Below are 18,759 nucleotides of genomic sequence, written 5' to 3'. Positions count from 1 at the left end.
TTTCCTTTGGCCTTTAATGGAAGGGATGTCTTGGTTTAAAGTACCACCAGCTGGTTTTTGTCCTTTAAAATCATTGACTTTTCTCTGCATGCTCAAGAGGCACATGCATACCCTTAGGTCTCAAGCTTGATGCTAAATATTTTCCACTCAGCAATTATTATCTTTCTTCCTTCTCACCTGCTTTATACCAGCTTGCCCTGTCGGCCCCAAATTCTTGCTCACTAAGCTGAGTTACTGGCCCTTGAGAGTGGAATTGATTTCCAAATATGTTCAATGAGATCTTGTTCTCCCCCCTGTTCATCCCCTATGGCTTTATGGTATTTGTGTCATCCGAACACTTAGTGCCACAGGCAACTTAAATCCTGTGCATTAATTTGCAAACCAAAGAGATCCTTACATAAAGGTTATTTTACTCAGATTTAAGATTTCATATACAGCTGCTTTTAGAGAGCTGGTGGGGTAAGTCTTCCTAGTAACCAGTTGACTATAGGACCACTTTGCAATGTTCATGAGAGATACTACTACTACTAGTGATCCAACGCCGTGTTTCTCAAGTGATAACTAGACCATATCACTATTATCTCTCTCTTATTTTCAGAATTAGAAAGCAATTCCATGGGTCATACATTTTCCTGTCTGCATACTTTACAGTAATAGGAATTAAAGGAATATATACATATATAAAGCAAAAAACATTTAGTCTTGAGCAAATTATAATAACATTCTTGTTTATTTGTTTTCTCTTACAGATTGATACACTGGCTGCAGAATACCCGTCAGTAACAAACTATCTCTATGTTACCTACAATGGTCAGGTAGGAATGGGCAAACTGGCATATCCAGAAAGCACTAGATTTGGTAGACAGTTCACACTAGGGAATATATATTTTTTACCTCTTTGGATATCTAGGTAATAAAAAATGGCATCATGTGTGAGATATGATTATATGTTCCTGTACTCAGTCTTTTAAGAACTGCCTTAAGATAATGAAATCAAACAAGTGAAAAATTAAGGACAATGACTATGTGATCATACAATTATGCTATGTTCTCATGACTATTTAATTTAAAAATATTGTGCCATATCTATTTTTTATAAATAAGTAGGACTTGTATAACTTTATATTTATGGGTTTCCAGAGACTAATAGAGAATACACGTTAACAAGAGGAAGAATGAGAAATACATACTTAATGATAGGACAAATAGTTTAATTAAATGGAATAATAACACATAATGATTTCCGCATCTTCCTTTTCTTATTTCCTCAGGAGCATGATATCAATTTTGATGACCATGGAATGATGGTGTTAGGCTGTGGTCCATATCACATTGGTAAAATAATAAATTATATGTATATAGGACTTTACACAATTTATATAGTTTTATTCATGCATGTTAATTTCATTATTCCAAGAACTGTGTCAAATAAATGCTATAATATATGTTTTGCACATTAGGAAACTGGGGTTCAGAAAAATAAAACCCAAATATATACAGCTATTTAGTAGTAGAGTGGGATTCAAATGCAGGTCTCAACTACAAATTCTATCTCCTCTCATTTCACCGTGTAACTTAATTTTCACCCTTTTTAACTGAATTGAGCCTCTCGCTGGAGTTGGGATTGGATTAGACATTGATCTTTTATCTTCTAGCATAGTTTTTCATAAGGATCTACATTTACTCAAGGACTTTATACATTAGCCAGAAATTATATCACAGATACCATCTCTGACCTCATCCTATGTAACATATATGACTTTTGTTTACATCAAATGCAAAAATCTTGTTTCTTTGGTGCACCGGTAGAGCATTATATAGGCAAATTAAAACGTAATCACCAGAAATTATGACATTTCTCTCCAGCCAATTAAATAACCACTAAAGATGATTACAAATGCAAGTATGTATTTTAATGGACAGTGATATTAGTCAACATATGGATTTAATATTTAATCTCCACAAAGCATTATAATATGGAAATGATAGAATCTATGATTTAAATATATGTAGTCTTACTCTATTACTTTAAGCATAGTTTACTTTAGTTTTTACAATGAACTAAGAGGTTCAGGATATGTTAGTTTACCAATCTTTGGACAAATCTTGAAGTAGGACAAAAATGTTTATCTTTACCACCCTAGTCATTGTCTTAGTCCATTTGTGCTGCTGTAACAAAATACCTGAGACTGGGTAATTTATCAATAAATTCTCACAGTTCTAGGGGCTGGGAAGTCCAAAATCGAGTGCCAGGAAGTTCAGTTGTCTGGTAAGACATAGGTTTCTGCTTCTAAGATGGCACCTTAAAACTTGTGCTTCCCACAAGGAATGCTGTCTTTACATGGCAGAAGGTACAGGAGCACAAAGGGAACAAGTTCCCTCCATCAAACCTTCACCCTCAGTTTTTTCTGAGACAGGTCTTACTGTGTCACCTGGGCTGGAATGCAGTGGTATGATCATGGTTCACTGTAGCCTTGATGTCCTAGGCTCAAGCACTCCTCCCACCTCAGCCTCCTTAGAAGCTGGGCCTGTAGGCGTGTGCCATCATGCTTGGCTAATTTATTTTTATTTTTATTTTTTGTAGAGATGGAATTTTTCTGTGTTGACCAGGCTAGTCTCACACTTCTGGACTCATGAGATCCTCCTGCCTCAGCCTCCCAAAGTGCTGGTATTACAGGCAGGAGCCACTATGTCCAGCAAGCTTTCTATAATGGAATTAATCTATTCATGAGGGATCTGCACTTATGAACTAAAACCCTCCTACAAGGCCCCACCTCCCAGCACTGTTGCACTGGTGACTAAGTGTTCCAACACATGGATTTCAGGGGACATGTTTAGACCATGGCAGTTATCTTATGGCTAAATAGCCTGACCATTTCACCAGCATCTACCTGTCTACTCTCTGGAGTACTTTTTCTTCCTTTTCAAATTTTACCTATTTATGCAGTAATTCTTCATTACATCAGGATCCAAAGACTAATCAAGCTAATAATCAAGTGTATGCTTACTTAGCATTAATATGCCAGTATATTTGAATAACGTATTTTCACAAGAATTTTTAGAAGACAATATCTTAATGCAAAGAATTAGTACAAGTCTGTGGACTTTCAATTCTATGGCATCCCAGTAGACGTGATATTTCGAGGTGTTTAGGCCATTATTACACTTCAGATTTCTTTATAGAAGGTCACTCACTCTGCATGGGTGGCCTTGCCAAGTTTAAAAGGATATGCTTGGAAAGGATAGGACTTTTCTATCAATCAGGATATGTCAGAGCTGCAAGGCACCTCAGGGATCATTAGGTTCAGCCCTCAGACAGTAGATTAAATGGAAAGGCTGAAAAAAGAGCTCAAGTATCCTGATCACTGGATTAACTATTTTTGTGTATTGAGGTCAATGTATTCACTTTGAATTTCTTTTCAGTAGGTGAGGGTTATTTTTATCATTAAAATTACCTGCCATTAACATTGAAGTTCTAAATATTTCAAATATTGAGATTTTCTATTGCAGAATTTAGCATATATGACAAGCCAATATTTCCTTGCTGTTTAATTTGTACCTGTTTCTCCTACTACTAATATAGCATGCATCATGGATTTGAAATTTATATTTTGGAGTTTAAACATTGAATTGAAAGTCATTAGCTTCCTTAGCCTGGACTGACGGGTGATACATTTCTGCTTCTTTTTGTATTGTAACTTTGTGCTTCTCTTACCCCTTTTGCCAATCTCATTGTCTCTGCAGGCAGCAGTGTGGAATTTGATTGGTGTGCTGTCTCTAGTATCCGCACACTGCGTCAACTTGGCAAGAAGACGGTGGTGGTGAATTGCAATCCTGAGACTGTGAGCACAGACTTTGATGAGTGTGACAAACTGTACTTTGAAGAGTTGTCCTTGGAGAGAATCCTAGACATCTACCATCAGGAGGTAAGAAAAGAAAAACAGAAAAAAAAAAAGAAAAAAAGAAGATAGCTATATGCAGTATACACTTTATATATATGCATTCAGGTATGTAGATATATATTATAATTCCCCTTAGAAGAAAGAACTGCCAGTGGCATCCATTGTCTTATTTTGTAGTAAAACTCTATAAAAAAAAAAAAAATCACTCCATTCTTATATTTTTGAGCCCCTGGCACAGAGTGATTATTTTTCACATAAAGTTTACTTTTTCTTTCTAAGGGTTTCATCTAGATTGAAAACTCTACTTGATAACATGTGCCAGATACATATTAACTAATGCAAGATGATCCCTCATAAATATCTTGCAGAGTGATTTAATTGGTCGTCTACACATACAATAAACAGCCTCTTTCTAGTTTGTGTGATGTGGTTTAATGATGAACAGTTCACTGAAAATAGTCAATTGTTCAAAAAAGACCAGTTAATTCCTTGTTCCATCAGATGAAGCCATTAGTCTTCAGTTTAAGATCAATGAGTTCATTGTGAATAATTTTGCTTCTTTTATAGCTTTCATTTACAGTTGCTCCTCCATTCCCATCCCAATATTACTGAGTATCTTCACTGTGAATTCTTGGGATTGCAGATTACTATAAGACTGTAGCACAAATTAAATTATCTTATAATTAAAACAAAAACTACTGGAAAATTTTAGAGTGATGTCCAGTAGTTAGGCCTTTGATATTATTACAGTTACTATTATTACTTTTTAACAGAAAATCATCTCTGTGTTGAAAATATAGTCAATTAGAGGGAAAAAAGTACTAAATTGGAGCCAAAATACTTAAATTTTAGTTTTGACTGACAACCTCATTGATTTCTTTAAGTTACATAAATTCTCTGTGTTTTATCTTTATTTTAAATGAATCATATGAGTATAAACACATGCCACTTGCAAATACTGTGAAGTTAACGTAGAGTTTATGGCTGAAGTCAGATTGTAAAGTATGAAGTATAGTGCTAGAATAATGTTATTATTTTACTATTACAAAACAAACTAGACAAGTTTAGGAAGGATGTATAATTATAGTTGTCTACTTGGGCCTGGCCTACTAATCCTTTCATAAAATTGATCCATTAAATAGAATATATAGCATTTTTTTAGACCTATCTCTGACATGGTTGTTTTTAAATCACTCCTTAATATTCATTTCAGAGACAGGTGGGCATCAAAATAAGTGTACCCTACAAATATTTCTTGAATATTTTATAAATCCAGGTTCAGTATGATAGACACCTAGGAAAACAGGTTCAAGACATTAACAATAAAACTAGTATCTGTGATATAAATGTGAAAAATCAAATACTAATTTAAAAATATTAAAAAACATTACAGATGATAGCAGCAGGCATTTTTGCATATAATTAATTATGTCCTCATGAAATGGTTTAAAGAAAGATGAAAAACCTCTGTGACTGCTTTTGGATACAATTATACATGGCTCTTAATGAGATTTGTTTACTAAAACTGAAGTCAGTGTTACAGAAAGAATTAAGTTGGGCCTTCTTTGAAACTAATTTGTATTTAAAATATAGTATTACTATATATTAGGAGGTAATTTAAAATATGCTAGAGGACATAATATGATGTACATATGTAAATGTAGACAATGGTACTTCTGTCACAAAACAAGTTAAATGAATGGATTAATGACAGACATTAATTAGTGATAGGCAAAACCCATTAGAGAATGCATGACTCAAGACAGAATTGAGGTTCATTTATAGCATTTGGCTTAATTGTAATTAAATGTAATCCTAAAATACTGCCTAAACTATAAAACATCTTTTACTAAAATGTAAATTAGTAAAATACAAAGCATCATCCTTCTCATTGGCAGGTGTACAGATAGAATTTTATAAATTGGAGATAATTCATAAAATTCCAAAAACCAGGGCCATTTGTAATGAGGTAAATACTATTTGTGTTAGAAAGATAAATTTTCTCACGTTACATTCTTTCTGTAATACATCTAATTTGTGCATAAAAATAAGGACTAACCAAAGTGATTAGTGGCCGGGATAAGTTAAGATATTCTCAAATAAATTTGAAGCATTTCCTTTTAATGTTTTTCTATTGAAAATATGTTTCTGGTATGATTGCAACTTGGATATTGTTTCAGAAATATTCTTGTGCTGTGGTAGGTTAGTGCTATCAGGTTTAAAAAAACAGAAAACTAACATGGGTAAAAAGGATGCAAACAGATCTAGGTATGATTAATGGAATTTTGGGAGCTTAATGGAATTTTGGGCCTAAATATTTTAGAAATCTACTAAACAATATTCAAAAGTTATAAGATTTTATTTCAGTAGGTTTCTTGAAACTATTCAGGCATAATGGCTAGGATAAGGATGATGATTTACCTGTGTGGGTTACCAGGTTCTCATCCCTATGTTCCTACAGGTCCCGTGATATTTGGTGTTGGATCAATTTAAGATTGGATTATTCCATAAAACTATGTTATATTAACATCTTACAAATATGTTCTCATACTGAATTCCTTTTGCTGTGTGGGCAAGACCTGCACAACACCATCACACAGCTAATAGGAGCTTTGGGCTTATGTAAGAAAATCTTACACAAATCAACATCTGAAATAAGGCTAAAGATTCTGGCACTGTTTGTAAAGCAAGTAGTAAGGCAGTAGGAACTAAAATCAGTTACTAGGTACTGTCGACAGGTACCAAGGCTGCAGCAAAGGAGAGGGGAAGGTGGAAGGTCATCAAAGCGGAAGGTCATCAAAGTGGGACCTGAGATACTAGACTGGACCTAAGGGGTAGCTAAAGGTTAGATAAGCTGGAAGAGAAGAGAAAGGAAACAACAGCCAGGGAAGTTTCAGTGGTGCAAAGAATTTGCTAGTGGGAAAGTAGGTAGTTGGGGCTAATGAGTAGTCTTTTTGAGGCTAAGAGGGGTGATAATAGATAAGATTGGAAAGTCTTAAGTGCCCTGGGGGTCAAAAGTTTATACTTGATTCTCTAGGCAACGGAAACCTTTGGAGAACTCTGAGTGTAGGAGCAATTTGATGAAGCAGTCTTGCTTAATCTTAATGTGAAGTGCTAGGGTGCAGGTGTGCAGGAGAAGGGAGTGTTAAAGGGAGAAATCTGTATTCAGTTAGGAAATTCCAGCAGTAGTCCGGGAATTAATTGATTATAGAATAGAGTACGTGGCAAACATTTATTGGCTTGATTTTCCTTTCCATTTGCCACACATGTGAACGTCACAAATGATATTCATGTGTACTTGTATGGAAATCTTGCACAGATTGTAGCATCTAAGTGCCTGGGAAGTCAAAACTTTGTGGCATCATTTAACAGTATTCATTGGTAGGAGAGATGTAAATATCACAATCAGGTTAAGAATTATCAGTAAGGAAATAGATGCAATATTAGCATAGTTGTCCATTCATAATGAAGTTACTCCAATGGCTGATATTGTGCGTATCTTTTTCAGGCATGTGGTGGCTGCATCATATCAGTCGGAGGCCAGATTCCAAACAACCTGGCAGTTCCTCTGTACAAGAATGGTGTCAAGATCATGGGCACAAGCCCCCTGCAGATTGACAGGGCTGAGGATCGCTCCATCTTCTCAGCCGTCTTGGATGAGCTGAAGGTGGCTCAGGCACCTTGGAAAGCTGTTAATACTTTGGTAAGGAGAGAAACAAGTATCTGTTTTTAACGTTCTATTTTGAAGAGCTGTAACCTGAATGTTGACTATTGGATATGTTAACTACAGGGCAGATAGAATGCATACACTTAGTGAATTTTCTTTAAAGTTGTTGTATATCCATGATTGCAGTTAAATGCTGATTATGAATTGATAGCAGTATTCTCATTAAGATTCAGACAATGAAAATAATTTCAAACCAGTTTTGAACAAGATTTGATATTTAGAATCAAAAGCTAGGAATTTTATGTATTTCAGTGCCCAATTTACATTTTAATGGTGTCTTTTAGAGAATAAAGAAGCTGGGTTACCACTTGAGCTAATGATACATTCTGTAATTTTATTGCATATTTTAAACTATTCATACATTTTTGTCGTTGCTTCTATTAATTAGAATGAAGCACTGGAATTTGCAAAGTCTGTGGACTACCCCTGCTTGTTGAGGCCTTCCTATGTTTTGAGGTAACACTGTATATTGTTTTTCAAAACAATGATTCAAAAATTGGGAGATACAGAAATGCATGCTGTATACTAATAACACTAAGGTTCTATATGTAGTAATTTATAAATCCATTGACAATTTCCAAACCATCACAGCCAGTTGAAGGACCAATGTGTGGTCTTCTAGTTTAATGCTTTCCCTTCAGGGAGTGGCCATAGGAAGAGACTACAGTTCTTCATCTAGAAGTGTAATGGAAGGCATCTCCTTACCAGAGAGGGTAGCTTTGTATTAGAGAACAGGACAATTAAAAAAAGACACACACAAATTGAGGTATCTCTCACCAGCATGTTTTCTGATACCCAGTAATGACAGCTTATCTTTGACTATTGTCAGCACCTTCTGATAGTGCCTTTGTTTTAAAATTTTAAGTTTTTGAGATAAGAATGTTTAATAGATAAATTATAATGGTGAGGAACAGGGACAGTCAGGATCTTTTATATTAAACTTTAAAAGAAAGTTTTATCATGAAAGGAGAAGTTGTGAATTATCACTTACTTTCTTCAGATGTTACCACATGTAAGGAATGACTTCACTAAACAGGGGATAATAAAAGAAACACAATTTGCTCTGCACAATTTGAAAGTGTAAATGGAATTTGATATGAGTTCCTTTAAAATGATGAAAATGAAAAATTTCAAATGAGGTGGAAATCTTGTTATTTAAATATCATTATGTGTAAACCATAGTCTAATAATACTACCTCTTTGAGGAGTTAATGTAAATTAATTTAAACATGCACACATTTAAGGAAGGATTAAAAAAACAGCTTTGCTATCACACTTCGTTTCCCTTTTTGCAATCTATATTTTTGTTCCAGTTTCATATACTCTGAATGATAAGCATTATTGCTCTAGCCTTCCTCTCTTAAACAAATGAAGCAATTGAAAGCCCTTTAGGCAGAAATTTGTAATAGGATGATAAACTGGTGAGGTGATGGATATATAAATAACTTGATTGACTTTCGATAATGTCAAAACATAGATCAAAACATCACATAATACCTCATAAATATATGCAATTACTATTTGCCAATTAAAAATATATTTTAACTTTAAAAGAGAAATTTGTAGTAGTGTAAAAGAGGTAAATGTTTCGTTTAAAAGCAAAGTAATATTTTTCTTTCTTTTTTTTTTTTTTTTTTTTGCTTTCTGTTACTCCTCCTCTCCTCCCCTCCCAACCCATTTTGAAAATGTTGAAATTCAGAGTAAATTGATTTCAGATAGCATTTTTTCTCAAGTATTTAAAAAGAAAGGATATAGTTGAAAAGATTTTATTCAGATACTGTACATTATGTTAGCAAATATTACTTTAAAAATTGATTCACCTGCAATCTGGTTGAGGGAGTAGCATAACCTGCTTTGACAACAGAGCAGTGGGCTAAGATCAGTAGTTGATACTGAACTCTGAAGAAACAGGTTGGAGAAATCAGGTTCTGGGCTGAATCCTGCTAAGGCTTAAGAATTACCTGGAACCAGCAGAGTGTTAATATAGTAAATCAGAAAGGGCAAACCTTGGAGAAGTATAATTACTGGAGCTACCAGGATTCCCTTTGGGAATTAATACAGGTTTACCGACCCCCAACACTTTACCTTCTTCTATCCTCAACTTTGTCAGTTTTATACTTTGGTTGATTGTCCTGGTGATTAAATGGAGAAAAGTCTCAATTTAGCAAGAGGCACCTTGTTATTCTGCCCAGACTAGACCTAAAAGTTGTCTGGAACTGTTCTGAGAACCAGTTAAGTCTAACATTAGCATAAACCTGACCTGCTTTTTTTTCCCCCTCCTTTTCCAGTGGGTCTGCTATGAATGTGGTATTCTCTGAGGATGAGATGAAAAAATTCCTAGAAGAGGCCACTAGAGTTTCCCAGGTAGTGTCCAATTTCTTTGTAGTGACTTTTGTCTCTTAAATGCAACCTTACTTTGTATGTTTTCTTTTCACACAATGTGTTAGAATGAGTTTTCTTTTTTTCCTCTTCTACCCTCTAGTCTCCTATATATAAGAATGAGAAAACTTGAAGGTATTAAAATATAACTAGATTTTTAAGGTTGGTGGAAAAAGAGGAATACCTGTGCATATTTTATCAAAACAGATTTTAGACTCCAGGAGTCTAAAAGGACAATGATTTTTGTTCTTCTCATGAATTAGATGCTGGTCAGGGTATTTCTGGAATTCCTAGTCTCAAGGGCTGCTCAACCCTGCTCACCATTAACAAGTGAAAGCTTTCCTGATTTTTAATTTTCACATCTGGGAACTTTGCCTTAGTCAAACATGCAACTTTCATAGTCCCTCACTCAACTATTTTTTATTTTTTCATGTTGGCACATTCAATTTGTGAGTTAATACAAACATCTCTTATTTTGTGGCAACTCAACCGCCTTCCTCCACTTCCCCTCAGCCTTTACTTTCTCCTTCAGTATTACCTCAGCATGATCCATTTAAGATTTACCCAGTGGGGTTATTGATCTTGTATTGTAGAGGATAAAAGTAATGTTTTCCTTTTAAAAGCTTTCAAAAGCTTGTTGGGGCTTTTTTTTTTTAAGGGGGGGAACAATTCATAGAGAAGAGTTTGATGTTAGGCAAGTGGAATTTGGAGGGAGGAAGAGTGAAATCAGGAGCACTTCAAAGAGGAATAAAGTGCATGGACTGTTTCTGCACACATGACGCTGGATCCCTCTTCTGTGTATGATAGCTGCTCCCAAGGATGTTTAGGTGGTAAGAGAGTAGATAAGAATGAAGAGTGAGAAAAGGCAAAGAGTATAAAAAAAGAAAACCAGGTAGATTTTGAATTCATGTTTGTGTGCAAATCAGATAGCTGAGAAAGGAATCTTTCCAATGGGCCAGTTTTCATTAATGGAGTGAGACATCAATTGTCTTCTCCTCTATTTTATTCCTGGCCAGGGGTCCTGCCATGTGGCCCTTTTCAGGGACTGACTACTGTACTCAGCTGGTCTCACATGAGTGATGAGGCAGGTGTCCCATCTTGTCTGCCTCGAACACTCCTCATAGGATCTCAGTACAATATTTTTAAAGTATTTTTCCATTAGCATATGGATAGAATCCACAGGGGACCAAAGTTTAATAATAGAGATGTTGTGATTGAATACTTTATAGTTCAATGTTCCCTGTCAAACTACAGCAGCATCTGGGACACTAAATTCAATGACTCTAGAGTAAAACCAGCCCCAATCAATCACTAATCTATGTATGCATTCATTTATTTATAACACCTGTTATATGGTGGCATTGATCTCAGTATCAGCAATTATACTTATGTAAAGAAAGATATGATCTCTACTGTCACATAGGACTTCTTTTTGCTAGGCTCAATAGACGTCAAATAATTACAATTAAATATGATGAGCAATGAACATTGCAATAGAAAAAATACAGGATGTTGAGGGAGAGTGTGAAAGTCTTGGGCTCTAGTCCCTGAGGAAGGGACTTTTAATTGATACCTAATGGTTGATTCAGAATTAACTGGGCAAATGGCTTACATTGTGGGGGTAGGAGGAAGAAAGGAACAGCATGTTTGAAGGCCTGAAGGGGAGAAACAGTAGGGAGTTTCTCAAAACTGATAAAGCATTCTTTATATGGCTAGGACATCAAACGTGATGCTGATTATTAATGATGGTGTAGAAGTAGTCAGGGACCAGATAAAGTAGACTTTATTGGTCATTATAATGAGTTTGAATTTTAGTCATATTTTTAATTTTAAAAAGATTAGTGTGCTGTAGTACACAGAGTGAATTATGGGGAAGACCAAATTCATGGAAAGAGGTGAGTGAGTTATTGGTATAGCTCAGGGTAGAGATGACAGTGCTTGGGATAAGAGTAATGACACTAAAGATGGAGAGAAATGATAAGAATGTGCATTGAAAAGAATTAGTGAATGAATGGAGGAGGAGGGTGAAAGAAGATAAAGGATAACTCCTGAGTCTTCTGCCTTGAATAACGGGGTAGACAGTGATGCCATTTATTGAGATAGGGAACACTGAGGAAGGAGAAAAGTCTAGAGGGAGGAATTATATATTTATTTTTTAACCTTTTGAATATGAACTGCCTGTGAGAAATCCAAGTGGAGATGATTTACAGGCAAGGGTTATTATAATAGGTTTGGAATTGAGTACCAAGATCACGGCTAGAGATAGAGAAGTAAATATAGATTTTGAAATAAATAGCATATCATTTTAATTGAAGATTAGAAAATGAAAGCAATCACTGAGGGAGAGAGTATAGAAGAAAAGGAACAGCTAAGACAGACACCAGAGGAATACTGGCATTTAAGGCAGAGAGGAGAAGAAAGAACCACGAATGAGCTGAAGAAAGAAGCCCAAAAATGTAGTTTACAGATACCAAAGGAAGAAAGTGTTTTTTCAGAAGGCCAGCCTTATATAATGCTGTATTTCATGATAGTGGTCAGAAGGGGTTTGTGTTCAGAGGAAAAAGGGATATTCAGAGAAGGATTCAGGGAGGAGATGGCGTATGACCTAGGCCTTGAAGGGTGAGTTGAGATTTGAAAGATGAAGCTGAGGAGAAAAGATAGAATGCATGTGGGGAAGAGACTCATGGAAGGAAATGAATACAGGGCCTGGTAAGAAGACAGTGGCCCAGGTTGTTTTAGCCTATGGCACAGAGGAGAAGATATCTAAACCCTGGAGATCTTCCCTCAACCTCTTCATTTAGTCTGGAGAAAAGCAAGTGCGGGTTAGGTTGTGGAGGGCATCCCAACCCTAACTTGGAGGAACTGAGTGTGGGAAGTACTTCAGGATGAGAAGGGTCTGAAACAGCCAAGAAAGGAAGGATGTTTTAAGATTAATAAATAAAAATACTTGGTTTTACAGTTCCAAATGTCATACTCTAGAAGTGGCATAAGACAAATCAACTCGAGGTAAAGGATGAGTAAGACCAAAAGGAAACTCTCATTCTGAGTTCTCCCACAATTCTCAAAGAGAGATCTGATTTAGGGAGTTGTAGTGCTCAGAAAAGATAAGGGTAGAAAGAAAGAAATATTCTGAACCAATAATACTATATAATAATAAAGTAGAGAAATATTCATGATTCTGGTAGCAGAGAAAGAAGCCATATTCTGCTTCCTACTTAGTCCCCTCTTTTCTCTAATTGGCCTGGATGCCTATACTTGAGGATTCATGGTCAGTTTGCTGAGCGCTCAAAGTCGGAGAAAGACCCTCTGCCTCACTGTAAGCAGAGAACAACCTTGTTCTTACAGCACAGATTAGGTAATGAGTTTATGTAGTATGTTCAACCTTGAGTGTTTTGCAAGTATTGCCCTGATACTTATAATACTTAAGGTACATGGTTTATTGACACTATATACATACTGTTAGCTAAATATTCTGCTCCTCTGTTTTCCTTCGTGACAGGAGCACCCAGTGGTGCTGACGAAATTTATTGAAGGGGCCCGAGAAGTAGAAATGGATGCTGTTGGCAAAGATGGAAGGGTAAGTGTTTATTCTCATCTCCTTCATTCCTGCCTTCTGATCATTTTTTTTTCTTTAACAGTCTTGAAATATTGACAGGTTAGAATTCACGATATCTATAAAATAGGTCTCCAGTAATAGTGGAGAAGCTGTTAAAAAAATCAAATTCTCTGACAATTCAGTTGAGGTGTCATGGGTATAACATTTTCTATGTTTCATACTGTTAGAATTTCTCTGATGATACTCAAAAGTAATTATCATCCTGTACTCATCATTCCTTTTGAATAGATTTTCTCTCTCATTTTCTTTTGTCTGTAGCTTTCCTTTTATGTTTCAATGGATATTATGAAAACATCTAATACTTTTCTTTCTGAAGTTCCCAATTGAATCCTGTTTTTTCTTCTTTCTTCATTTCCCACCCTCCTCCCTTTTTATTGGGTTAATAAAGGCAAAGTCAAACAAAGTAGATAAAGATAATAATATGAAATTGGCTTACCATATCACATCTTGTATTTCTAATACAATGAATACCTCCAACTTCAAGGAGAAATGAAAGTATAAAAAATGTTTTACTTTAGTTTTATGGTTGTATTAATAATGTATTTGTGACTTCTCTTAAAATGTAGTAAGTTATGTTGTAGGGAGTCTATGCCATTTTACTTGCTTTAAGGAAAAATACGAAGTTGGCGTTCATCTTTTGCTTTGCAAATACTTCAAAACACTACTGAAGATGTTAAATCTTTTCTTCTTTTCCTTCCAGATTAGCAGTTCAGAGTAGATCTTGTTAATAAAAATGGTAATGGTATGTACTTACGACAGAATCACATAATCTTGAGTTGAAACACCCTTAGAGAGAATTTATTCCAGCCCTCCACCCTCCAAGTCCGAAGTTTTCTTTACAGCATCCCTGGAAGGTGGTCATATGTTTTCTTTTAAGCACTTTGGTGATACAAAACACAACACATTGTAGGATTACATATTGTGGTCACTTTTTTTTTTGACATCTCAGGTATTCTTTATCTTGAACTAAGTCCTGTTTCCTTGGGACTCTTATCCCTGGTTTTCTGAGTTTCAGAGCAAAAACTTTATCTCTTTCCTTTTCAACATCTTAAGTATTTGAAGGTTGAGATATAAAATAAGAGGAATGTGATACCTATATATGGAAGTGGAGAATGTAAGACTGGCCTGGAGACATTTGTACTTTTTCAAATACTGTACTAGTAAAATAAGGCTGGTCTGTTGTCTTTATTTGGCTCTAGGTTGCCAGGATACGTGCTTTCCCTAAGGTTTTCTCAGATATCAACTATTGCACGTCGTCCTGTACTCCCTGTTTTGGAAATGTTCCAGGTTATTCACATAGTTTTTAAATTGCCATGCTAAGAAATGGACATAGAACTGCAGGTATATTATGATTGTTGCTGAGCTCGCTGGGGTGAATGCCTCCCCTTTTCTAGACACCTCACCAAAAATGAGCTCTTATTATTTTATAAATAAGCTCTTGTAAAAAATGAGCTCTTACTTATATGTGGTCTCTTTTATCCTTACCTTATGCTATGAGCTTATGCTATGAGCAGGTTATTCCTATCTTATCATAAACCAAGGCTAAGCAAGTAAAGCACTTTGCCCAGGTCACAGAATAGAAGGATGGAAACTCAAATGTCACTCTGTTTTAAGACGTTTATAAATCTGATAAATAAATTACATAAGAGATTTGCTTAAGTCCTTTATACCCACCCAATTATTCTCCCTTACTCTCAGCTTCGCCATTTCCCAAGGACACACATATTATTAACACATGGGTTATAGTGATTGAGACCATAGACTTTGGAATCTGACAGATAAGATTCAAAATCCTAACGCAGTCACATACCAGTCACATGAACCTGGGTTATTTATTATTACATTGCTTTTGTTTCCTTACTTCTAAAAAAGGACTAAAATATTTTCCTTTCGACTCCTTCCCCTTTCAAACTTCCATTTAATGATCTTTTGATGAGATCTTTGAGACTTATTTTTAGTCCACCCAAGTTGTGCCATTTACCTAGATAGATATTGAGCTCTCCCACCTTCTTTTCTTTCCCAGTGCCTAAAAGATGAAGATATTTTCAGTGCTTTTCAAATGCTTTAGTTTCCTATCCCATTCTTAAACATCAATATGAATTTGTTTAGTTTTACTCTTTTCCTATTACTTATACCAATGCTAATCAGTGGATGAGGGAGGTAGGCTCTGTTTGTTTGTTACTGCACAAGGAGGCAGCACTTTCTACTGCTCTCATCAGGAATGCAGCAAGGGAACTGGTCCATGCTCAGTGCATCTGTTAGGACCAAAGGGGAGGATGAGGGTGTAGCATTCTTGAAGGAGGACCTGAAAACTCTTTCTAAAATACTTTTCTTTTTTTTGGCCAGGTTATCTCTCATGCCATCTCCGAACATGTCGAAGATGCAGGTGTCCACTCGGGAGATGCCACTCTGATGCTGCCCACACAAACCATCAGCCAAGGGGCCATTGAAAAGGTCATTTATAAATAAAAGTGGAAGGGAAAAGGCAACAGTGAGGGAAAAAAAAAACACCTAATTTTTTTTTTTTTTTAAAGCTAGATAGCAATGTAAGATATGCTGCAGGTTAAATTTAATGATGAGGCTAACTTCCTTGCTCTGAGTCACCTGGGTATTCTAAAGATAACAATTTTCTTCACTGTCCTTTTGAGCCCCTTTGGTTGTATGCGAGTACAGGGGTGGTCAAACTTGAATGTGCATCACAGACACCTGGAGAGCTTGCTAAACACACTGCTGGACTCCATCCCCCAGTTTCTGATTTCATATTTCTGGATCAGGCCCCAGAATTTGCATTTTTCACAAGTCCTAAGGTGACGCTATCGCTGCTAGTCTGGGGATGATAGAGAACTGCTCCCGGCGATTCTAATGTTTCAGGGCCACACACAGGTGAGCAGCATCTGAAGCAATGCTTCTCAGTTAGGAGTGGGGAAACAGGTGTGAACCAGTCACTTGAGAACTTTCTGGAATCTATGTTTTCCCTCCTCACCCTTGATTTCACCTCCAAACAGCACTTTCTGATATCTCATTTGAGCTGTCTTTGAGAGCCAGTCTTATAAAGAACGTCCCAAAAATAATGACTCTGCCTTAGTTCTCAATATGCACTGCTAGGTGTACATTTAGAGCCTATCATCTTAAATAACCTTTGAGGTGGTCCCATTAGTCTTTAGGTATATTAGATCAGGCTCAGCTCCTTTTAGTGAGCTTTTCCAGTGACCCTGCCATCAGAATCCAGGCAGACCCGTCTCTCTGGTTGTACATTGGGCTGGATTCTGAAGGTCTTTGTTCTAGAAGGTAGAGGTAGCAGGATACTTTGTAATAGCAGAAGCATAAAAGAAAAGAAGTCCTTGGATCTCAAATGTACGGCAGTTTCTCATGTCAGGATAAATGATCCTCAGAACTCAGGATTTTCGAAATCTCTCAGAGCTCAACGTGTCATAGACTCTACTTCCTTTTATACCCAATTACATTGCTGAACCACTCTTGTGAGCATAATGAGAGAGGAACTCTTGCTTTTTGTAATCAATGCCCCCTCTTGGCATAGGGACATTCTGGCTCTGGTTGAATACAGGGATTCCTGTATGTGACATGCAGGGCCTCCCTACAGGGAAACACTGTTTCCTTCCAAACATAATATCTAACCTTGTAGAGTCCAGGGCAATGGAAAAGCAACATAAAAGAAATCTCTCTGGTCTCTTTGCAGTACCATGTAATTTCAGGGCCTGTACCTCCCCAGCAGGTAGGTCATTACATTGATATAGAGGTTGGACTGCAGTTTCTGGTGCTAAAGCAATGAGACTGAAAGGATTCCATTTAACCCTCAATGTAAAACCAGGTTATATAATTGTAGGCAGATAGGGGAATTTGGCAGAGAGATAATCATGTAAAATTATTTGTTCTTTTCCTTCCTATTATTTGGTGTGTATTTATTGCATATTATTTTGTTAATGGAAGCCTAATAGTGCCCTCCATTATAATTATTAATGTAGATATATAGCTCTCTGTAAAGAGAAATTAAAGACATCCAAATTTAAGGTATTGTGCCTTTTAGAAAGTTTTCAAAAACTAAGATATACTCTTTAGCACACTATATGATTATCCTTTTTAATTTAGGTGAAGGATGCTACCCGGAAGATTGCAAAGGCTTTTGCCATCTCTGGTCCATTCAACGTCCAATTTCTTGTCAAAGGAAATGATGTCTTGGTAAGAAATGCCAAGATGCCTGAGAGGACACCACCACTATGTTACTCATGTTGGTTTGCATCTATCTGGTAATCTTCTCTGTGAGCACCAAAGAGCAACTGAGACCCCTGGATCTGTTTGTGTCTGAGTGTGGAATGATGCATAGCGTATAACGTCTACCTTATTTGAAGGCCCAGGCTCTTGGTGGCACTGATAAGTCAGTTACAGCTTTGTAAAGCACACTGATCCATTGGGAAGGTCACCGTATGGCACCTACAGTATAGTATAGATGGATACGGTGAGACAGACTATCATAAATATACTGAATGTGTAGAGTAGTCATAAATTACATGTACTGAAATTCTCCTTTACTCCTTACCCAGAGATGATACCATTTGCAAAAAAAAAAAAAAAAAAAAAGATAAATGAACTAGATTAGTCCTAATTAATTTCGTCTACTTAGTTTAGCTAATCAGTAACTGCCTTAGTCTGTTTTGTGTTGCTATAACAGAATACCTGAGTCTGGGTATAACTTACAGAGAAAAGGGGTTTACTTGGCTTATGATTCTGGTGGCTAGAAAGTCTAAGATTGGAAAGCTGCATCTGGTAAGGGTCTCAGGCTGCTTCCATTCATGGTGGAGAGTGGAAAGGGAGTGGAAAGGGAAATCAGATGGTGAGGGAGAAAGTGAGGGAGAGAAACTGAAGAAACCATAGTTTTTAACAGCCCACTGTTACGAGAATTAATTTACTCCTACCAGACTGAGAACTCACCCCAACAGGAGAGCATTAATTTATTCATGAAAAATCCACCCCTGTGACCCAAAAACCTCCCACTAGGCTCCAGTTTCCATCACGGCCACATTGGGGACCAAATTTCAACACGAGTTTTGATGGGGACCAAACCACATCCAAACCATAGTAGTAACCAACATTGATTTACCTCCTACTCACAGTCATAT

At 36.4% G+C, this 18,759-nt stretch overlaps 1 protein-coding gene across 1 annotated transcript in view; it reads left to right on the top strand.

Moving 5' to 3' along the window:
* Window positions 1–18,759, top strand: part of CPS1 (carbamoyl-phosphate synthase 1) — a 117,797-nt gene that overhangs the window by 81,660 nt on the left and 17,378 nt on the right. Inside the window, 9 exon segments of the mRNA XM_050751434.1 lie at window positions 750–815; window positions 1,272–1,335; window positions 3,745–3,926; window positions 7,411–7,605; window positions 8,018–8,085; window positions 9,918–9,993; window positions 13,508–13,585; window positions 15,971–16,078; window positions 17,732–17,821. Of these exon segments, the coding sequence (XP_050607391.1) occupies window positions 750–815; window positions 1,272–1,335; window positions 3,745–3,926; window positions 7,411–7,605; window positions 8,018–8,085; window positions 9,918–9,993; window positions 13,508–13,585; window positions 15,971–16,078; window positions 17,732–17,821 (927 nt within the window).

This window comes from Macaca thibetana, chromosome 12 (genome assembly GCF_024542745.1).
Source record: "Macaca thibetana thibetana isolate TM-01 chromosome 12, ASM2454274v1, whole genome shotgun sequence".
Lineage (NCBI taxonomy): Eukaryota > Metazoa > Chordata > Mammalia > Primates > Cercopithecidae > Macaca > Macaca thibetana.
This window is presented reverse-complemented; position numbering and strand designations above follow the sequence as displayed.